The sequence below is a fragment of the Callorhinchus milii genome, unplaced genomic scaffold (assembly GCF_018977255.1).
Source record: "Callorhinchus milii isolate IMCB2004 unplaced genomic scaffold, IMCB_Cmil_1.0 Scaffold17, whole genome shotgun sequence".
Classification (NCBI taxonomy): domain Eukaryota; kingdom Metazoa; phylum Chordata; class Chondrichthyes; order Chimaeriformes; family Callorhinchidae; genus Callorhinchus; species Callorhinchus milii.
In genome coordinates this window covers 906488-929436 of record NW_024704758.1, presented here as the reverse complement: position 1 = coordinate 929436, position 22949 = coordinate 906488, and the positions used below count along the sequence as shown (strand labels likewise).

The 22949-nt window shown below is 51.9% G+C and overlaps 1 protein-coding gene across 3 annotated transcripts in view; it reads left to right on the top strand.

Annotated features, from left to right (window-relative positions):
• prdm11 (PR domain containing 11) overlaps nucleotides 1-22949 on the top strand; it is a 32328-nt gene that overhangs the window by 1553 nt on the left and 7826 nt on the right. The window contains exons 2-7 of one of the 3 annotated variants that reach the window (XM_042341306.1): nucleotides 6661-6778; nucleotides 7494-7609; nucleotides 7968-8230; nucleotides 8842-8909; nucleotides 9390-9577; nucleotides 14433-15221. In XM_042341306.1, the coding sequence (XP_042197240.1) occupies nucleotides 6666-6778; nucleotides 7494-7609; nucleotides 7968-8230; nucleotides 8842-8909; nucleotides 9390-9577; nucleotides 14433-15221 (1537 nt within the window). In that variant the 5' untranslated portion in view covers nucleotides 6661-6665. Of the gene's footprint in view, nucleotides 1-6660; nucleotides 6791-7493; nucleotides 7610-7967; nucleotides 8231-8841; nucleotides 8910-9389; nucleotides 9578-14432; nucleotides 15222-22949 lie in introns of those variants that run through there. The other 2 variants (XM_042341307.1, XM_007904837.2) reach the window with 2 other exon arrangements.

The following is a 22949-nucleotide window of genomic DNA, read 5'->3' as shown; positions in this document are numbered from 1 at the left end:
ATCCAAGCGGGAGGTGACAAACACACGCACGAGGGTTTCGGCTGCATTTTGAGTAAGGTATGGTCAGAGACGGGCAATGTGGCGGAGGTGGAGGTGGATTTTTTGAGGAGTGGGGTGATAACAGCGGTTTTCAGGGTTTTCAGAGTGGAACAGAGCCTGAGGAGAGAGACTGGTTGACCATCTTGGCCAGGCACGGGGTAACGGAGAGGGAGTTGAGTGACCAGCAGCTGGGTGGGGAGGGGGTCGAGGCAGCAGGTGGTGACCTTCATGCGGGTGGTTGTGGTTGAGAGGGAGGAGGGAGAAATGGGGTCAAAGGAGTGTAAGGATGGGGGAGTGACAGGAGCCGTGGTGCAGGGAGAAGGTGTGGATGGTATGGGTGTGGTGGAAGGGGACATGGGGCTGGAGGAGCCAAGGGGGTATTTTAAATCTTTATGGCAAAGAAGTCTAGGACCTCTTTGCACTTGGCGTTTGATGTAAGGATAAAGGGGGCTTGACAGGCTGCACGGAGGAGGAGGTGATGAGATGGTGTAAAACATGGTGGGTTTAGAAACAGCCCTGGATTTCAGGTGAGCCAGGGAATTGAAGGTTGTGAAGAGATGGTCATTCAGCAGCTAGATGGCTACATCAGGATTGCTGTGAGCAGAGGGCCAGAGGGAGAAGAAGTCCAAGCAAGAGATGGCATTTGTGATGGACTCAGGGGGAAGCTTTTTCCAGGGGTGGAAAAATATGGTGGGAGGGTTTGGAGGAGGGGAGGGGGATGCGGGAGGACAGGGAGATGAGAAAGTAGTCCGAGATGGCCTTGTCCCTGATGGCCAGGTCGGAAATGTCAAGGACATGTGTGATGACAAGGTTGAGGGGGTGACCATGATTGTGGGTCGGCAAGTTGATGTGAAGGGTGAGGTTTAGGGAGGAGAGGAGGGCAGTGAAATCCAAGGAGGTGTTGCAAGGGGAGTTTAGGTGGAGGTTGAAATCACTCCATTATTAACCATCATTATTAACCCATTATGAGCAGCTGTTCAGTGCAGATGGACAGGGATGAGAAGAGAGAGGAGATATCAGCGAGGAAGGAGCCAGGGGCTTTGTGTGGGGGTGGGGGCAGTAAACTAGCAGAATTTTGAGGGAGAGAGAGGAGGAATGGTAGAGGGTGAGGTGCTCAAAGGAGGAGAAACAGCCAGAGGAACAGGAACAGGGGCATAGACAAAGGGAAGCTTGGGAAATGAAGGCCACCATGTTGGTTGTGGCAGGGGTTGTGGTGAAAGGTGTAGCCAGGAGAGGGGGGGGGCTTCAACGAGGGGGACGGGGTCACTGGGGGGGGGGGGGGGGGGGGGGGAGCCAAGTTTCTGTAAGCCCTAGAATATCGATGTGCTCATCCAGGATGAGGTCATGGATAGTAAGGGCTTTATTGGAGAAGGAGCAGACATTTTGGAGGGAGATGCCAATAGGTTTGCTGATGGGGGTGGGGGGTGGGATGGAGGAGAGAGTGGTATCGGGAGGATTTGTAGTCATAGGGGAAAAATGACCATTGAGTTTGAGGAAGGGGGAGAATTGGAGAGGGCATGATGAGAGATGGGGAATGGATGTTGGTTGGTATGGAGAGAGTGAGCGATGGAACAGTTGGAGCGGGACAACCAACGCCTGGAGCCATGATGAAAGAGTGAGAGTAATGGAGTGTGGGGGTGGGAGCAGGAACATTTTCAGGAGGAGCAGCTCGGGTTGGGGCGGCAGCCAAAATGGGCACAGAGGGGGGGTAGGGGCAGAGAGGGGATGGTGATCATGGCTTAGGTGCCAGAAAGACCCACCTCGCCCTGACCTTTCGTCGACTTTGATCCTCGCGCCGGTCACTGCCCGCTCGCTGCTCAAGGCCCATCTCAAGACTTTCCTTCACAACCATTCCTTTGGTTATCTTCCTACGTACCCTCCCTGCTCTCCATCCATCCTGATCCCAAACACCAGCTCGGGTCCAAATCCTTGACTGTCCAGTGCCTTGGGACGTCCTCCCGACATGAAGGACGCTGTGTAAATGTCATGTGGTGGTGGTGGTGGTGTTGCTGACTGAGGTCTCGGAGAAGCTGTGAGATATTCTAATGAAAAGCCTCAGGTTTATAGGGACGTTTTAGGCTGAGGGTAGCTGCTTTATTGGGAATGACAGTTGTTAGTCACTGTTACAGTGGATGTGTTGTTCCATTAATTCCTGGGGAAGACGGGTTTGCAGAGTTATGGGGAGAAAGCTAGTGATTGGAGTTAGTGAGAGTGACGCTCTGTCAAAGAGCCGCACAGACTCGATGGGCCGAATGGCCTCCTTCTGTGCCGTAACATTCTATGAATCTATGAATTTGTGTGCTGGAAGCTGAGGCTGTGGTTACACTGATGTCGATGTTCTTATAGCAGCTAATGTAGAAACCACATATTATCACATAACATACTCAATAATCAGTAAAGAGCTTTGGAACACCAGTGCCGAATATTGAACAGAGAACGTTATTATTGAACCAGGAGTCCTGTAGCTTAGTGGTTAGAGCATTCGAGGGCCCAGGTTCGATTCCTTGGCAGGGCGGAACGTTGGACAAGTTTCCTTACTCCGCACGCCTCTGTTTACCTCGCAGTAAATAGGAACCCAGTTATTAGTTGATTGGCAGATCACTTTCTGGGGGATTGGTTTCTGCCAGTGCAGTTAGCAAGTTGTGAGGTCTCAGCAATTCCTTGACACCAGATTAATCCAGGATTAAGCTCCTGTTTGCAACCGAAGAGTGTGGTCACTGTGTATTTCCTTCCGTCCCCGCGAGGTACCCCAAAGCTCCATCCTTGGCCTCCTTCTTTTTCTCATCCGCAGACATGAGGTTAACTTCCACATATGCCGGGATGACACTCAAATCTACTCTTCCAGCTGCGACGCCCAGTCCACTGATGTCCTGTCAGCTTGACCCAACTGTGCAGCGCCTTGGGACGTCCTCCTGACGTGAAAGGCGCTCTATAAATGGAATCTTGTTGTTGTTGTTGTTGTTTGACGGACATCAAGGCTTGGATAAGCGCAAATTTCCTGCAGCTGAATGTTGTCAAGACGGAAGCCATACTCTTTGGCTCACATCAACGTCTTCTCTCCTTCTGGCCTGAACTTCTCAACCTCCCCGGGCTCTCCCTCAGACTCTCTGAACCTGTGCCAACTTAGAGTCAGGTTCGATCCCCAGCTTTCCTTGCTCCCCCACATCCATCGATTTCAAGCCACTACTCCCCGAAACTCTGGAACTCTCTCCCTCAATCCCTCCACCTTGCCTCCTCCCTCCCCACCTTCAAATCCTACCTGGAGAATTCCTTTTCGATAGTGCTTACGGTCATCTCTCCCTCTCCTCTGGCGTTGTCAGTCTCCGCCACTGTCAAGCGCTCTGGGACTCTACCCTGCGTGAGGGGCGCTATATAAATGCAAATTGTTCTTGTTGTTCCCACTGTGAACAAATTCACCCACCCGAGTGCTCACATTGTGTGAACGCCATCTTCGGAAACAAAGGACAGCCGTTATCACGTTGAACCATCTCAAAGGGTTTCACAGGCAATTACCGTCAAGTGTAGTGACTGTTTTTGTAGTTTTGCCCCAATGCCACCTTGGCTGAGATCATCTTCGCTCAGTTCAGCTCAGCTCTGACCCGGCCAGGGATTGGCACCTCGTGGTGTATTTTATTTTAAACGACTGTTTGTGGGACGCTCCCGTGCGTAATTGGCTGCCCAGTTTCGCCCACAGAATACGCAGCCAATCCACCTTACAGTATATCCTGTGAAGCGTTTTGAGACGGCTCGAAGACGTGATAAGGCACTGTATCAAATGCCAGGATTATTATTATTATTATTGAAATCCCTGGTCATTTCTGATATAGTGGAGTCCTGTAGCTCAGTGGTTAGAGCACTCGCTTTGCAAGCGAGACACCTGAGTTCAATTCCAGGCAGAGGGCGAAACCTTGGACAAGTTTCCTTACTCCACACACCTAATAATAATCCTCCAAAACCAAAAACAATAATAAAAATTGGTCATTTTCAATCTACGACTGTTTGTGGGACATTGCTGTGCGCAATTGGCTGCCGCGTTCGCCCACAAATATATAGTCAATTCACTTTACAGTGTGTTCTGTGAAGCGCTTTGGGACGTCCTCCCGACGTGAAAAGCGCTATATCAAATGCAAGGATTATTATTATTATATCGTCAGCCTGATTTCAGCAAGTGAGGCAAGGAGGGTAAACCGTTCAAACAGTTTATTCTGGTCCAAGTGCAGCGCAGAGCGTGCAGAGTTAGACTGATGGGCCAGGTGACGGACGAAAGCCACAATCTGGCTCCTTTGACAAATATATCTCAGGCAGTAAAATCCCTGGGGCTTTTCAGCAAAAACAACCACATGTTTGTTAAGAACCTAAATGTGACTCCACACTTGTAATTGGTGCCCTAGAATGGGCCGGGTTTCTGACTTCCTTTGAAACGTGTCACAGAGAGGTTATGAGGTTTTTTTTTCACATCTTTTTATTTATTAAAGAGTAGCTGCAGGTTTTTTTTTTTTTACTCACTGTTTGAGAAATTCAGCCAAGGAGGAGCTGGAGGAAGTGTATTACTGTTTGTGGGACACTGCTGTGCGCTTTTGGCTGCCACGTTTCGCCCACAAAATATACAGTCACTGCACTTTATAGTATATTCAGTGCAGCGCTTTGAGAAGTCTCGAAAGACGCGATAAGGTTCTATGTCAAATACAAGAATTATTATTATCTGTTATCTGTTGAATTTGACAAGGCAATTTGTATGTGTTTGTGTGTGTGTAGGCGTGTGTGGGTGGGTGGTTGTGTCTTTAAAAAATGTAATCTGCAGGCAGCTTGCGTAGCTTTTGGGCCTGCTAATGATCGAAAATATATATAACCCCGGTGAAGTAATCTATCAAACTGCACGTATAGGCCACTGAGATGCTCTCTGAAGCGCTATCCTGTGTGAAGTCTGTTGTGTAAATGCGAGTAGTTTATTGCTCTTGTCGTGAGTGTAAGAGAGGGGCTTACGCGGAGTCTCGCTACTATGTAGGTGGTAATCTGGTGTGGGATAAATTTTGCATTCTGGAACGTTAAGGGATGTGGGGAGAAATGGGAATGTTATAACAATCCTTGCATTTGATATAGCGCCTTATCGTGTCTTTTAAAAGCCTCAAAGTGCTTCACAAAATATACTGTAAAGTGAATTGACTATATATTTTGTGAGCGAAATGCTGCAGCCAATTGCACACAGCAGCGACCCACAAACAGTCGTGGATTGATTGACCAAATTATTAGTATTATGTTTTGAAGGGATTAGTCGCCAAGCGACTAACAACCGGGTTCCTACTTACTGCCAGGTAAACAGAGGCGTGTGGAGTAGGGAAGCTTGCCTAAGGTTCTGCTCTGCCCGGGAATCAAACCCAGGCGAGCGCTCTAACCTGAGCTACAGGAGTCCAACATTGAGCAAGGAAAGCAAGGTGTTGGGAGGGTTGGATAGTAATGGAGCGAGAGGAGCGGAGGCAGTGAGACTGTGAAAGAGACCGACGAGCAGAGAAATTGGGGGAACGAGGTGCTGGAAACCAACGTATCTGTTCCACGCAAAGTAACATAGCCGACTATTCACATGTGACCAGTGGACGGAGAGAAGAGGAAACCTTGATCTGCTTAAGAAAGCAACAGGAAGTGAAGCCAGGAACCAGCAGCTGCCGGAAGTTTCCTTCTAGTTCTGCAGCGACAGTAACAGTGACAGGATGGAGGTCAGACCCTGGGGGAGCCTGAGGGTTTGGGTGTGTGTACTCGGACCTGAGGGAGACAGAACTGTAGTTACCTGGATTAGCCGCTGAGGTGACTGGGACGAGCAGCTTTGGAGTTGCACAGTTGGCAAGGGCAAGGGCAAGGGAAGGGCAAGGGCAGGGCAAGGGCAAGGGCAAGGCACGGAAATATCAGGATTCCTGCACCAGCTGTTTTTACACTCACAAACGGCTAAATCAAGAGATGTAAAACCCAACCTGACCTGGCCTGACCTCGGTGGTCATGCTTTCAGTCACTGCACCCCCCCCCGCCCGCCCTCTGGAACTCCCTGCGTCTATCCCATTGCCTCGTCCCAAATACCACCTGAAAGCCCCCTTCGCCCGCTCCTATAGTCCCCTCCCCTTCTCCCTTGCTAGGAGTCCGATCCCCGCTACTTTGAAGCACTCCGAGGCGCTAGTCTATGTGATGGGGACTGTATAGCAAGTCATTGCTGCTGCTGTTGTGTTCTGTGGATGACTCAATCAACCCAGGAACCACTACGCTCTAGAGAGCAGTTCTTGGAAGCTTCAATCCCATTCCCCTCCAGCTCTTCCTAAAGCATTTAATCACTCAAGAATTGCCTGTTAATTTCATGCCTTTTCATTGTCAGGATTACGATCTGAGTAAAACCTTACGCATATGTTATTCATGGCTCTCGGCATTCGAAAGACTCGGGGCTATGTTCCATTCAAAGTACTTGAAGACCAGTTCAGCTCCGTTCGTCCGTGCTCATTGTGAAGAGCCCAGAGTGACCCACCGTACCTTGTTGCTGAACCCTTCTCTCGCTCACGTCTTGTTTCAGTCTTATCTACGTCCCTTCAAATATCTTTTTCTAAAAAAAAATCCCCCACAAAACTACGTTGGTGTTTCTCGCAGATAAGATGAGTGAAAACTGGCCTAAAGAAACTGGAGTGCAATCTGACCACAGGCAAACCAGCGTGAAGGTGAAGGTCGAGAATGTTCTGCCTGAAGAGGAAGCAAAATATGGGCAGTGGTGAGCAACAAAGTAAAGGTCTCCTCAGACTTTGTGGGTGCGTGTGTGTGTCTGTGAGTGTGTGTGTCTCCCTCGCTCTCTTTCTGTGTCTGCGTCTCTCTATTTGTGTCTGACTTTGTGTGTGTGGCTCGGTGTGTGTGCGCGCGTGTGTGCGTGTGTCTCCCTCTCTCTCTGTCTGTGTCTGTCTCTATTTTTGTCTGTCCATCTGTGTTGGTGGCTCTGTGTAATATGTGTGTGTTTCTCTCTGTCTCGATCTCCGTGTGTGAGTCTCTATCTGTGTGTCTATGTGTGTGTGTATGTGTGTGGTCTCTCTCTGCCTCTGTGTGTGTGTATGTGTGTGTCTCTCTGTCTGTCTGTGTCTCTGTCTGTATGTGTCTCTCTCCCTTCTCTCTATCTGTCTTTCTGTATGTGTGTGTGTGTGTAGCTCTGTCTCCGTCTCTCTCTCTCTCTCTCTCTCTGTGTGTGGTCAATGTTCTCTCGCAACCGTCTGACGTGCAGGGAACTTTTCCGATCTCACTTATAAGCCACCCAAGCCGTAATTGTAAATGTCCCCTTTGCTTGATGCAACATTCCCCACACAATTGGAAACGGATGTGGCCAGGTTGGGCACGGCCTTGTTGCTGCCAGGCTTTGGGTGATTGTGGGTTGAGCCGACCGGCCGGCCGGCCTGGTGACTCTCGCTGCCTGACGTTGCCTGTTCTCTCCCTCTTGTCAGCATCGTACCAAGCCAGACACAGACGTACAGCACAGAGATGCAGGTAGAGTTGGGAAAGGTCAAAGGCGAAGAAGAGCCGCTGAGCCACTCTCCCGACTCCCAGTGCGATTACTGGTGTAAGTGTTTGTCACAGACGCAACCGCTCGCCCACAAAACACGCAGTCACTACACATTTGCAAGCGCGGGGACCCGGGTTTGAATCCCGGGCGAAACCTTAGGCAACAGCAGCAGCAAATGACATTTACGCAGGGCCTTTCACGTCGGAAGGACTTCCCAAGGCGCTGGACAGTCAGGGATTTGGACCCGAGCTGGGGGTTAGGCTCAGGAGGGGTGGAGGGCAGGGAGGGTAAGGGTAGGAGGGTGGCCAAAGGCGTGGTTGAAGAGGAGGGCCTTGAGACAGTTCTTGAGGGAGGGGATGTTGGTGTCCAGTGAGAGCTCTGGTGTAAACCATCAATTCTCTCTCTTGCCGTGCAGTCTGTGAAGCTTGTCAGGAGTACTTCCAGGAGAAATGCTCCATTCACGGTTGCCCGGTGTTTGTGGCTGACACGCCGGTGCCGGTGGGGACGCTGGACCGGGCGGCCCTGAGCGTGCCTGCGGGCGTGGCCGTGGTGAAGGAGCCGGGCGGGGAGATCGACGTCCGCTGCCTGGATGTGGCGATTCCGCGCGGGAGAATATTCGGGCCGTACGAAGGAGAAGTGTGCCAGACCGATCAGTCATCCGGCTTCTTCTCCTGGCTGGTAAGTTCTTCTCATGCTTAGAACATGCACAGACACACAGAGGCGTGCCCACACAGGCCTGCACATGCGCACATGTATGTACACCCACTAGTGTGTATCAGTGCCTTTTGGACGAGACGTTAACTTGAGGTCCTGTCTGCCTGTTCGGGTGGACGTTAAAGATCCCACAGCACTAGCAGCAACGAGAAGGGAGTTTCGTTCTCCTCGTGTCTTGGCCGAGAATTCCCCGCCCCCCGGATAAATTGATGGTTCCCCCCCCACCCCGGCTGCCAGTGGGAGCAGTGACTGCACCTGACAGTAATTTCTGTGACTGTAGCTGTGTTGAGCTCACTGTTATTTTATGATGTTGTCTTTGAGAGTAGATTGGTGCCGCCTAACCCTACGCCACACGCTGTCTCTTCCCTTGGGGTAGTGGCAGGGCTGCCCTGCACCGCGCCTGCACCATCAGCCTGCATTGCGGGCTCGGAGTCCCAGCGCGGTGGCTTGGATTCGGGAGATGTGGGGGGGGGGGAAGAGGAGAGAATCCCTTGCTGTAAACAGCTGATTCTGGGCAGGAGGTGGGAGCCAGGCTTATGCTGTTTGAGGTGCTTGAACGTGTTTTGGTTGTGTAGATACTCGGGAAGAACAACACCTACAAATCCATCGATGGCACGGATGAGACAAAAGCCAATTGGATGAGGTGAGTTTGGGATCTCCAACTGATCGCACGTGGCTTTGTCACCTTTCATACAGAGGGGCGGAGAGATAGAGCAGGGCAGAGCAATGGAAGGACAGAGCGATGGAGGGAAGGAGGAATGGAGGGAGACTCCGATGGAGTTGATGAGAGCCTTGCTCCTCAAATGAAGAGCTTTTATTTTAAAGGAGGAGAGCGTCACATTTATCCGTTTATTTTTCCTTTATACGTTTATTTTGTTTTCATCTCATTCCATAATTTATATGGCAGGAGAGAGGAAGTGGGAGGAAAGAATAATAATAATAATCCTCGCATTTGATACAGTGTTGAGACGTCTGAAAGCGCTTCACAGAATATACCGTAAATTGGAATGACCGTATATTTTGTGGGTGAAAGAAGGGGAAGATTATCGGGTGGAATAGTGGCGCTGGGGGAGGCGGGGTGGCCGATCGTGTGTTAATGAGGACGTGTTGTCGTGCTCACCAGGTATGTGATCATATCGCGGGAGGAGAACGAGCAGAACCTGATGGCTTTCCAGCACGGGGAGCAGATTTACTTCCGCGTGTGTCGGGACGTGGACCCCGGGGAGAGGCTGAGGGTCTGGTACAGCGAGGATTACATGAAGAGACTTCACGCCAGCACACAGGACACTGTGGACAGAAGCCTTCACACTGGTGAGTCAGCGGCTGACGGACAGGCTGGGACTGCTTGGGAATGGAGAGTCGGTGTGAATTTTTGCGATATGTATTTTATAAATATATAGTAATTACTGTAAATGCTTTGAGATCACAGTGTGTGTTTATATATATATATATATATATATGGAGTCCTGTAGCTCAGTGGTTAGAGCACCTGCCTCACAAGCGAGAGGACCTGGGTTTGATTCCTGGGCAGGGAGAAACTTTGGGCAAGTTTCCTTACTCCACACGCCTTTATTTGCCCAGCAGTACGTAGGAACCCAGTTGTTGGTCGATTGGCGGATCGCTTTCCCGTGGTAATAATCCCTTCAAGATATTAAAAAAAGTAATAATTTGGTCACTCGATCCACAACTGTTTGTGGGACATTGTTGTGTGCAATTGGCTGCCGCATTTCGCCCACAAATTATACAGTCAATTGGCTCTAAAGTATATTGTGTGAAGCCTTTTGTGACGTCTCGAAGACGTGATACGGCGCTATGTCAAATGCCAGGATTATTATAATATTTGGAATATTAACAGAGTGTATTAGAGTATATGTGTATGTTGGTGGGGTTGGGGGGAGCAGTTTAACTCCGGTTATTGTCATATACAAAAGCACTTGCTGGGTTAAGGTTTCCCATCAGGGACTGAGGAGATGAGAATCATATTCAGTTTGTATTCATGTTTCCATGTTGACGCCAACTTTTATACCATGCAAGTGATTGTGTTTCTCACTATGGTGTGAGCAGTGGGGGAGAAGCTGAGGGGGGTGGGAGGGGGGTTGGTCTCCGCACTCGCAGGGATCCCTCAGAGGTTACTGAAGCCGGAACAACAGTGTCGTTCAGAGCGGAACTGGATCAGCACCGGAGCCGGCGAGAGCAATCAGTCTGCCAATCGATCGATCAGTCGATCATTCAATCAACCGGCCAATCAATCCATTGATAGACAGTAAACCTGGCGTAAGTCTGATCTGCATAAATCGTACAATCGTCTTAATTCAAACATGCGTCTGCCCTGGTTCAAGGCTTTGTATTCTATGCGAGTTTGACATAACTCATACTTTGCACAAGTCGTATTGAATGACTGCTCCCAACTGATAGGACTTATGTGAGGTTTACTGTAGAATGTTGCATAAGGAAAAGGCACAGCCGAGGTGTGCCAGCGAGGGTCGCAGAGCCGAGACAGTGAGCGCGTCAATGAAAGAAGGAATTGCCGTTGTTTGGTATCACTCATTGAACAGTTAATACAACTGTTGGTTTAAACAGACTGTGAGCGAGCGAGTGCCGTGGGCTTTCACAGAGGGCTGTGTGTCGCTGCCTCTCTCTGTGTGCCGACCAGGGCGAGTGGGTGCGGCCTGGGGCCGTGTACGTCAGTGACTGAGCCGTGAAGGAGGAGAGCGTTGGCATTTGGTCACTCAATCCACGACTGTTTGTGGGTGCCATTGGCTGCCGCGTTTCGCCCACAAAATGCACAGTGAATCCACTTTACAGTATATTTTGTGAAGCGCTTTGAGACGTCTCAACAAGTGATAAGGCGCTGTAACAAATTACAGTATTATTATCGATACTAGAAATATGGAATAGGAGGGGTTAAGAAACCCCAAAGTTAACCCTTCAAGAGCTCGCTAAACCGGCTGGGGTGTAAATAACACACTCCCAACCTCCCCCCCACCCCGTGGGGCGCACAGTGTTCGTGTTTAGGCATCTCTGAGACATGACCCCATGTGAAGGTGCTGTAGAAAGCCAATGTTGTTGCTGGATCCGATCCCATGTTCAGTGCTGAATATTGCAGTGTGTAGTGCTGTGCTGCAATGGGGGTTGGCAATCTCTTTCGGGAATTTTGACCAGAGAAGTGGTTGATCTCACTCGTGAGTTTGTATTTCTATAAATGTTATTACTATAAATGTGGAGTCCTGTAGCTCAGTGGTTAGAGCACTCGCTTTGCAAGTGAGAGACCTGAGTTCAATTCCAGGCAGAGGGCCAAACTTTGGGCAAGTTTCCTTACTCCACACAGAGCCTAATAATAATCCCTCCAAAACCAAAAACAATAATAAATTGGTCATTTTCAATCTACGAATGTTTGTGGGACATTGCTGTGCGCAATTGGCTGCCGCGTTCGCCCACAAATATACAGTCAATTCACTTTACAGTGTGTTCTGTGAAGCGCTTTGGGACGTCCTCCCGACGTGAAAAGCGCTATATCAAATGCAAGGATTATTATTATTATTATTATTATTATTATTATTATTATTATTATTACTGTACAACAGTCAAATCCGTTTACCCAGCAGTGAGTAGGAATCTGGTCGTTAGTCGCTTGGAGGATTGCTTTTCTGGGGTAATAATCCCTCAAAAAAAGGAAATGTGGTCCCTCAATCCACGACTGTTTGTGGGACTTCACTTGTGCAATCGGCTGCCACGTTTCACCCACAAAATACACAGTCACTACACTTTACAGTATATCCCGTGAAGCGCTTTGAGACGGCTCAACTATGTGATAAGGCGCGATATCAAATGAAAGGATTATTATTATTAAATCGGCAACGACCCTGAGCACACTCACTGGCCGGGCCGGGCCTGTGACAGGCTGACCAGATGTCTATGTCTGTGTGACTTAGTTTTCAGTCTTTGAGCCGCTGAGATTTTAGACTGAAAAAAAACCCTTTGCTCTTTATTTATGATGTGTGAAATCTGTTTCCGTTCACGATTCATTGCGTTGATGGTATTTGGTTGTTTGTCTGTGTTTTGGGGGTGGGGGTCTGTTTGGAGTCTGTAAGCGCTCTGGGACACTACCCTGCGTGAGGGACGCTATATAAATGCAATTTGTTGGTGTTGGTGTTGCTGGGGGCCTGTGTTTGAGATATCATGTCCTCAGTGTCTCCTGCTCACTGAACGCAGTTTTAGACCCTAGAGTTGGCTGCACTGTTTGTGTGATCGGTGGGTGTATACAGAGCCAAACTGACCATTGATAAGGTGACAGAGACTTGCACCTTGCCTTCTCATCAGCCGAACCATTGTGTTGAAAAAGATCCTTTTCTTTCTGTCATGCAACATTAAGGTGTTATTATTATAATATAAGGATTATAAAGTGAGCAGCGTGTGGTGTTGTAAACTGCTGACTCCCACTGGTTTTCATGAAATGATCATTTTGAGAGGGTGTTTTGTGAGGACGCACTTATCACAGTTCATTATAGGGTCTTTTTTGGCCAAATGGAATAGAATGTGAGATCTCTGTGTATCGGGTGATGCTCACTGAGAGACCGAGAAAATACCCAGAGACAATGTCCAATCGTACTGGGTGAGACTGGGATTTTTTTTTAAGAAACTGGGCAAATGCAATTCAATTTGAAATCATTAGGACCGGGGGCAATAAAGGAGGGGGCGTTGTTGAATGGAGGAGAAGTGCAGTTTGCTGGTTAGAGAAAGGAAACCAGACTTGAAGGTGGGACGGTGGGTTTGGGAGGTGGGGAGTATTTAGTGAGAAAATGGAAGGAATTAAGGTCACCAAATGAGTGAGGAAGTTCAGGATTATTCCTTGTCCTAACCTGCCAGAATCATTACGTTTTGCCATCATCAATTTCTTTCTTTCATCCTCCTTGAGGTTTGGGGAGGTTGGGGTGTTGCTGGGGAGCATGCGGTACGTGTGGTGTGCTGGTTGTCATTGGTGATAATTATCATGTCACGTCCCACATTGCTCACCTCCCCGGTGTGTGGCAGTGACTACAATTGAGCTGTCTCCCTGCGACCTGCATTGAAATGTGATGTGAAACCACTTTGTGGGGCAGCGGCAGCTGTTATCCAGACACGCACCATCCTCCAATGACGCCCTCCAGCACCAAAGATGGAACAAACCTACCCTCGTGAGCCTCTGTGTGTCACATTGAACCGGACAGCGTTAGAAGCCCATCAACGGCAGCCAAGACCGTTCATCTTCTAATAAACTCTGTGCCTGTTTCTGCATCGCACACCCACCCTCAGCGACCAGCACCCCACGCCCTTCAGGGGGAGATGTTAACCCCAGCGCCCATCTGCGGGGGAGGGTTAAGAGATCCCTCAGCACTGTTGGAAAAGAGAAGGGAGTTCCTATCGGTGTCCTGGTCGGCAATTCTTCAGGCAAAGCTGGGCCATTCGCTTCACGGCTGTTTGTGGGACGTTGTGGTGCGCAAATTGGCTGCTGCGTTCGCCTACAAGTCACTACACTTCATAGCAATCTGTGAAGCGCTTTGAGACGTTCTGACGTTTTAGGCGTTGTACGTAATGTACAGAGTGTTCACAAAGTCCTGTTACCCCCATGTTTTTTTCTACAGTGCACTGACCAACAACTGAAACATGTGGAAGAATGATGATCATTGTATTTAGAGGTACTTAACTGTATTCAGTACAAGTGTTTAACTGTATTGAGAAGTCCAGAGGATTGGTGTGTGTGTGTGTGGGAGTATTGAGTGAGTGTGAGTGCATCAGTGTGTGTGTGTGTGTGTGAGCGCCATCATTTTCATGCCAGATAATGATCCATCGCGATGGGCACATCTTGCGTAACATGGATGGAGTCTCTGAGGAGGAAGTTATTGGTGTCAGAGATTATTCCACTCCATTCATCTGCAACAGAAAATAAAAAATCATTGTAAAACAGGGGGTTAACAGGACTTTGTGAACACTCTGTAATCCAATGACTGTTGTTGTTACCTTGTTCTAGTAAACTGAGGCAGGATAGCTGCTCATCCCTGTAGGACGTCCAATAAATGTGTCTGTGAGCATGTTTCCTGGTAACTCATTGCTGTGTGTCTCAGTGTTTTTATAGCCACAAACCCTATACCTTGCCAGTAATATGCAACCATGTACTGTACCATTTCAGCGGAACCAGAGTGCCCCAAGCCTAGCCTAGGACGTCAGCCTCCTGGCAGCGTTGGGACAGGACGGACTCCGGGGATTCTCAGTCAGGAAGATGGCGAGAGGCCTGATAGGTTCGCTCCCAACAAGACCAGGAAACGAGCCAGCAGAGATGGCGAATTTAGCCCCAGTCCCAAGAAGACGAAGGTTGACCTGCTGTGTAAGAGCCTCGACTTGTTGAGAGACAGCGCCAGAGAGAAAGCCCAGGTCCCTTACCACCACCTGCATCCCCTCAAACAGCCGGGCAGCCTTCACCAACCTACCTCATCTCCAGCTCCGCAAAAGCCTCAGTCTGCAAGCCGCACTGGACAGGAACAGGATGTCAATAGACTGACCACTGCCATCCAGGCCAAGTATCCCTCCGCGGTGGACGGGCCTCACGCCCCCCGGCAGAGGCTGAAACACGAGGGGGGCTCATTCACCAGACCAGGGACCTCCTCATACGCCAACCTCCCCGCACCGCCCAGCAGCAAGACTGAGCCCGATTTGAGGTGCCTCCAGAAGGGCAACGGGAAACACTTGAGCTTGTATTTTCCCAAGGGATTGGACACTGGGTTCCCTCAGGCCACCGAGGAGGAGGAGGAGTTGGAACCTCTGTCCCCGGAGAGGGCGTGCGTGAGGGTGGGCAGTGCCCTCGCTGAGGGGGAGGTGGCACATGGCCAGACCGCCTCCTACTGCGCCAACTGCCTGGTCCTGCAGGAGAAGGTCCGGCAGCTTCAGGAGGAGCTGGACCGGCTCAAGGCCAACCTGCCAGGTAAGTGCCCGCTCCGAGTGCCCACTTGTGTACCCGCTCTTAAGTCTGTGTCTGCTCGCCTGGGTGCCTTGGCAGCTTGACATTTACATCTAGGCTCTGTTCGAAGCCAGCACTGGAACATCTGGTGGGAGGGTGGTGATGGCTGGATGTGTGGTGAGGGTGGGGTGGGAGTGGTGCTGGGGTTGGGGCAATACCGGGGGGGTGGGGGGGGCAGTACAGTACCGGGGGTTGGCTGTGCCAGGGGGTGGAGCAAGGCCGGGGATGGTGGGAGGGTTGATGGCAGGTGATGGTGAGAGCAGGGTTTTTGGTGACGGGCTCCAAAGACGAGTATGATTCATTGCCAAGTCGAGTTAATCACCGGACAGACACGATCTTGTTAGTTTTGTGTCTGTGTGTTTCGGGCGATGCCCTGAGCTTGTGTTTCCTAAAGGGAAGGGGGGTCAGTGCTGCCGATGTCTCTGGGTCACTGGATTTTTTTTTGCGCTCAACCGGGTGACTGACACCCACGGAAACCCATCACCGTTGCTTAAGAGTCTCCAAATGAAACTGAAAACTCCGTGCCTTCCACCCACACATGGAAATCCCAGAGATAGATTGTTGGAATGGGATGTGCGCTCTCTCTCTCTCTCTCTCTCTCTCTATACCTGGAGGGATGCATCCTGCTTACCTAGTTCTGGAGAGTATTAGGCGCAGGTTGGCAGTAGTTGTGCAGTGGTGACAAGTTGTTGTTGTTGTTGGTGTGTGGTTCAGTGGCAATTCCTGTCAGCAGGTAGCGCTGTTGGACATGGGTTATTTTTCAGGCTAAGGGTTGCGAGAGGATGGAATGACAGAGTCCCCCCCCCTCCCCTCTCTCTCTCTCTGTCTCTCTCTCGCTGCTAACTTTCCAGCCCAGCCATTCCTTACGTTACTCGATCAACACCAAGATTCACCCACGCTTTCCGCCACCACGCCCCGAAACTTCCTCTCTCCCTCCGCCTCGCCCCTTCCTTCCCCATCTTCAGGTCAGACCCGAAGACCTTCCTCCTCGACCGTGCCCGCGGTCACCTCCCCCCGACTCGGCATCGTGGTCCACCACTGAGATTGAGCGCTCTGGGACGCTGCCCTACGTGAGGGGCGCAATATAAACGCAGGCTGTTGACGTTGACAGCCCTCGCCCTGGAGGAAGGCTGTGTTTTACTGTGCGAGAGCTGCTGTGTGTACATGGCGTAGATGTTTTTCTGTCTGACCTGCGTGGGAACCCTTCGCCGTGCTTAAGAGTCTCCACTCTTGGCTGTGAATTTGTGTTTAAGACCTAGGACAGACAGTGTCTTTATTACCAGTGTGGGGAGGGGTTGTTCAATGTCTGTTGAACAGTGGTCACTGTAACCCAGTGGTGGCCAACCCATGGCGTGTAAATGCGATCTCCTGTGTCCTGTGTTTCCCTGAGTTCTCGTCCCTGCAGCGACTCAGCCCCAGGACTGAGCCGGACCGAGGCGGGTTTCATGCTGAAAGGATACGAGTGAGAGGGAGCAAGCGAGCGGCTGAGCCAGTGGCTGGCGGGGCGCCGAGGCTGCTTTATTAGGGTGGGTTGAGTAGACGAATTGCGTTGCTGCCTGGCTCGGCTCGGCCCAGTCCTGGGACTTTTTCCTGGCCGGCTGAGTGGGGGGGGGGGGGGGGTGGGTTTGTTCTTGGCCACTGGCTCACACCCTCTTGACCTAGTTCCTTCCTCCGTACCTTGTCGCTATGTCTGCTCTTCCCTGGTGCTGACTGTGCCAGCCGCGTGTCAGCTTGGCGCGTTGGTAGTGCTCTCGCTCTGAGTCAGAAGGTTGTGGGTTCGAGCCCCAACGTCAGGACTTGGAATCATATAATCTAAGGTGACACACCAGTGCTGGGGCGTGTGGCATTGTCGGAGGTGTCGTCCTTCTGATGAGACATTAAGCCGCGGTCCCGTCTGCCTGTTGGGCTGGACGTTAAAGGATCCCGCGGCGCTATTCGAAAAGAGAAGGGAGTTTCTCTCTCCTGGTGACTGTGGCCCCTCACTGGCCAACAATCCCCCAAATAAAGTTGGTCACCAACTCCACGACTGTTTGTGGGACGCTGCTGTGCGCAACTGGCTGCGGAGTCTCGCCCACAAAACACACTTTACAGTAAATTACGTGAAGCGCTTTGAGACATCTCGACGACTTGATAGGGCGCTGTGTCAAATGCAAGGATCATTTATTATATATTAAATCAATTTTGTGCAAACACGGTCATGAAACTCTTGGGGGTGTGGGTGGAGGGGGGAGGTTGAGAGGGCTTTGCTTCCCTGAGATTATCAGTTATCAGATACAAAGGGTTTAAAGATTAGAACCACAACTTCTCCTGTTGCTTTTCTGGTTGGGTGAGACATGTGACTGTCTGTCTGCCCTTGCCTTGTGGACGATCAACTTAGTGAACCCGTACCTCGGGGGACGGAGGGCTCGGAGGGGGGACGGGGGGTTCCACAGAGGGTTTATCTGGTGACGTGTGACGTGTGGAAGCTGAGGGCGGGACTGAGGGTCTGTAACCTGATGGCACGTTTCGGACGTGCCGTCGTCATGTGCTGCCAGTGGTGTTTTCCTGGCACCAAACTAGCAAACCATAAACCGAGGACATAGAGCACGGAGAGAGCCAACCCCGGGCACTGAGGTCCTGCTCCCCAGTCCCACAGCACTGACGTGGGAGGCCACACAGACAGGTAAGAGATTATACTTTCCCCTCTTTAACGGCATTAAAGTGTTGTGAGTGTGTCGCTGTCGTGGGTGTGTGGGTATGCGCATCGGTTAGTGTGAGCGGGTGTCAGGGTGTCTGTGTGTGTGTGTGTGTGTGTGTGTGTGTGTGTGTGAGTGGCCGAGTGTGTGTGGTTTTAAAAGCAAGAGTTAATCATAAAGATAATTAAATTGTCATCTTCCGATCCAAGAGTTTCAATTCACGAGTTTCCCGTGCCCCTCCCTCACCCCTGCTCACCCACACGGATACTTATCGCTGACACACACACACGCACACACACACAGAACATGGCTACAGGTCAGTGGGATCGGTGTGCAACGTGTGTGTGTGTGTGACCCTGGTATCAGCCTCGGTGCTTGTAGAGCAAGTGAGTCAGTAACTAGGCTGTGTTGTGGAGGGGAGTGAGGTTCTCTCCTGTAGGTTCACTGTTTTTATACCGGTTGCGAGTCCGTGGTAAAAGGTTAGCTTGCGGTGTTGGCTGTTGGTAGTTGGCCAGGACACGCTCTACTCACTGCTGTCAGGTCCACTTGGGACCTCCCAACACAGCAAAAAACAAACAACCACAAATCACATGTGTCTGGAGCCTCTCACGTCGGGAGGACGTCCCAACATATGCCGGCGATTGGCATGAAAGCCACGGGATGATAACCGCTCGGCGTAGCCTTGTATGGTGATTGCCTGCCTTTGGAGAGAAACATGAGTAGGGCCGGGGTTCACGGGGGCACAGGACGTGACCCATCACCAGCAGGCGGCTGGTTGCCTGGAGAGGTAGCGTGTGTGCCCTGCTCCGCTTTGCTCCGTACCACACAGTGAAATTGCCAGCCGTGTGAGGAAACGGTCAGGGATTTGATTTGGAGACTCTCAAGCAGATGAATAGGTTTGTGTTGTGCTCGTGTCAGATCTCCTCCCGTCACCGCGTATCCCCCCCCCCCCCCCCCCCCGTGTGATGAAATTGCCGCTTTGAGTTCCATTCTACCCCGTTACAGAACGGGCAGCAATGTATACAGACTGTGTGACCTGGGTCTTAATGGGATCGGAGTGTGACTGGGCAATGGATCAGGTGGAGAGTGTAACGGGATCCATTCGGGGATGTAACGGGAGCCAGTGAGGATGTAACGGGAGTGCAGAGTGATCTTAGTGTCAGGCCACCTGGAGAGGACTGAGATTTGCCAGGAATAAAGTATGCGTGTTTGAAATGATGGTGGGTTAGGGGGGGGGTGGGTTGGGGTTAGGCTGTCCTCTTTCACTTCTTACCCCCCCACGCAGCCCTCCCGCCCCTCTCCCCCCCCCCCCCCCCCCCCACACACACATCCCCACCCTGGGACCTTCACATTTCCCACCCATTCGTTTATCTCCTCTTCTCCTCACCGTTTCCCTCAAAGCACAACTTCAGAGCGAGCGTGACAGAGCGGTGCTAAACACACTGAGACCCATCACCGTCCCTGCTCCCCCTCTCCCCTCCCCAGCCCCACACTCAGCCCAGCCCCTCGCCCCCACCCTCACCCCACAGAGAGAGAGAGCCCTTTGTAAACCAGTTGCACGTTCAAAGTTGTCTTCTTTTTTTTTTGCTGTTAAGAGAAATATCATATCATTCAGCTGCGGCCATTGCTCCGATGGCATTAACCCGCTCGGTGTCTTCTCTTTGTTCAAGTTCCCTCCATGGACACGTTTACCTTTCTGGAGAACCTGGTGTGGTACTGCAGGCTCCAGCTCCCGCAGACAGGGGGCGGCGGTGAGGCGGGAGGGACCCCACTGCCTGCCCCAGCAGAGGGCGTAGCTCAGCCTCACGGCGCCCAGCCGTGCCCTGCCCACAAACCGCCAGCAGAGGGCAGCCTCCAGCCACATTACCAGCCTGTCTACCCCGAGCACCAGCAGCCGGAGCCCCACTCCCAGCAGGACCAGCAGACACTCCAGGAGCAAGAGCTCAAGGTTGAATACTCCCCCGGCGAAGAGGAGCCGGACTTTGCCGCGGGGTTTTACCAGGAGCAGCGGTGGAGCCCCGAGGAGCCGGGCTGCGAGATGTGCCCCGAGGACGGGCAGAACCGGGGGCTGTCAGTGGGGGAGCTTCGTCTGCCGTCACCGTACCAGCCGCCGCCGGCGAGGTCACCGTCACCGCAACAGCTCCAGCAGCAGCCGTGCCACCCGTTGCCGCATCTCCACCCGGTCCCTCACCATCAGCCGTCGCGACTCACAGACCCGTCGCTGTACGCGTGGCCGCAGGAGGATTCGCCGCCGGCGCTGTACCAGCGCGAAGATTTCCCCCCACTGCCGGAGCCCCCCGGCCTCCTCCCCCGGCTGCCCCCGCCTCCTCCGCCCCCGCCACCGGCCGCCAAAGACGTTTGCCGGAACCTGAAAGGTGTCGCCTCCCGGAAACACGTGCCACAGAATCAACCATCGGTAAGCTGCGCCCAGCATACACCGCGCTCAGTGTAACTGCTACCGTCCATCACGCCAATGCCCCAAGGCGGAGGGGATGATGGTGAGCGGGGGAGAGGGAGGGCAGTGCCGTTGGCGTGTGGAGTTGCATGTCGTGTGACAAGTGACGCTATGATTGGAACCGACGTCACGGGCGACAACGTGACAATGATCAACCTTAAAGCCGTGGTAGGTTATTGAGGCATCAGAGAAGGGAGTTTTTTTCTCTCTATCTCTCTTATCTCTTCCCCCCCGGTGTCCTGGCAGACTGTTTTCTCCCCCCCCCCCCCCCCAAATAAAACCAATCATTTACTCAGTGACGGTTTATGGGACATCTCTTTGGCGGCTGGTATTATAAGACACACAGTCACTACACTTCACGGTTCATCCCGTGTTGCGCTTTGAGAAACGTTCTCCTGATATGAAAGGCTCAGTGTGAAATGTAAGGATTGTTGTTGTTATTCACGTAGGGGAATGTCTCGGAGCGATTTACACAAACTGGATTCTGAGCTGGTGGTGGGGGGGGGGGGGATGGGGAGGGGATTCTCTGCATGTAATTAATAATAATAATCCTTGCATTTGATATAGCGCCTTATCATGTCTTTGAGACGTCTTCTTCTCTTCTCAGAATGTATTGTAAAGTGAATTGACTGCATATATTGGGGGCAAAACACGTGTGTGTGTGTGGGGTGGGGGGGTGGTGCGTGCATGCGTGCTGTGCTGTAGACTGGTTGCTCTGTAATGCTCTCTTTTCCCTGTTTGTTTTATTCAGGAGGAGTTGCAGCCGGGCTCTGGGGTATCTATCAGCTGCCTGAACCTGAACTCTATCTGTGCGGCGGCGAGAAACGACCCCAGCAAACTGACCCGGGCTCTGCTGGAGTACTTCTACAGTGAGCAGCACTTGGCCTCCCACTGCGCTCGCGGCAAAGGCAAAAACAGCCGCTTCAACATGTCCCGTCCGGCACTCCATCCCAACGTGGTGGACGCAATCAAAGGTACTCGCTCCATCTCTCACTCCAGTGTAGCTCAGGTGGAGGGAGGGGGGGGTATGGTCTTTGGTGGGGTCTCTGGCGGAGGGGCGGGGTCTCTGGCGGAGGGGCGGGGTCTCTGGCGGAGGGGCGGGGTCTCTGGCGGAGGGGCGGGGTCTCTGGCATAGGGCGGGGTCTCTGGCATAGGGCGGGGTCTCTGGCGGAGGGGCGGGGTCTCTGGCATAGGCCAGGTCTCTGGCGGAGGGTGGGGTCTCTGGCAGAGGAGGCGGGGCCAGGGGCGGGGCTCAGGCCGGTGTTGGCTGCCTGAGTGACGATGGCTGTTGACATTGACGCTCTGGGTGTCTGTGCTCCTGGTTCGCAGCCTACGTGCAGCTGAAGTTTGCCTACGTGACGGACAAGGCCTTCTATGCCATGGTCAACAGCAAGTGCAGCGACAGCAGGAAGAAGATCCGCTACATCCTGGGCGTCCGGGACAGACCAGACCACACGTCCCACTGACATCGAGGGCAGCCCCTGCGCCGAGGACTCCAGGGATGGCCGGACCCTGCCTGACTGTAGCTATCGAGGGGGAGCGGTGGAAACTGGTTAAATTTCTGCTGAGGCTGGCCCAGCGCAGTGAGTTCCTAACGCTGGGGGCCGGTGCCGAGGGTCGGAGCAGAGCGAATGTGACTGCGATGGTTTTGTGGCATGACGTTGAATTGTGGCATTAAGTGGGCATGTGGGGCCCGACCCTCGACCACCGCGGGCCACCCCCACTCCTCCCACTGGGACCATGCGGACCACCACGTGCAGCCTGGTCTTTGTTCGTTAGTTAATTGTGGGGCGGTTTAACTTGGGTTGGATGCTTGTAGAAACATAGAAACAGGAGAAGGCCATTCAGATCAGGAGAAGGCCATTCAGATCCTCGAGCCTGTTCTGCCATCCTTTCAGATCAGGGCTGATCTGTACCTCAACTCCAATTACCCGTATATGCCTTGATACCTTGACCTGACAAATATCTATCCACCTCAGTCTTGAAGATGTGAATGGATCCAACATCCACAGCATTTTGGGGGAGAGAGTTCCAGATTTCCACCACCCTTTGGGCGACTAACTGTCCCCTGATTTCACTCCTAAATGGCCAGGCTCTAATTTTAAGATGATGTCCCCCTTGTTGTGAGACGGAGGGATTATTCCTAGTGTCAGAAAATTACTACCGGAAGTGAGAAGGATATTATGCCAACAAGGAAGGCGGATCTTGCCATGGACAGAAAGTGAGAGTTATTCCCACGAAGAGGAAGTGAGAGGCATATTGCTGTCGACAGCAAGTGGGAGTGAAATTTAGGGCTTGGGGTGGGGTGGGAGGCTATAGTCATCTCATTGACAAATGGATGAGATGAAATGGGGGGAGGGGGTCTTGTTATCCCAACCTGTCTTGTGATCTTTGTGGTTTGTGGAGTAAATGGTGGGCCAGGCTAACTGAGGCTCAGGCTCACTGTGTGATGTTTGCGGGTGAGAACGACAGTGGGAATGAGGAAATTTAGTGAGGAACCAGTGAGGTTCTGTTGGGGGGAGGTGGGTGGGGTGAGGAAATCCAAGGATTTCATGATTTCGC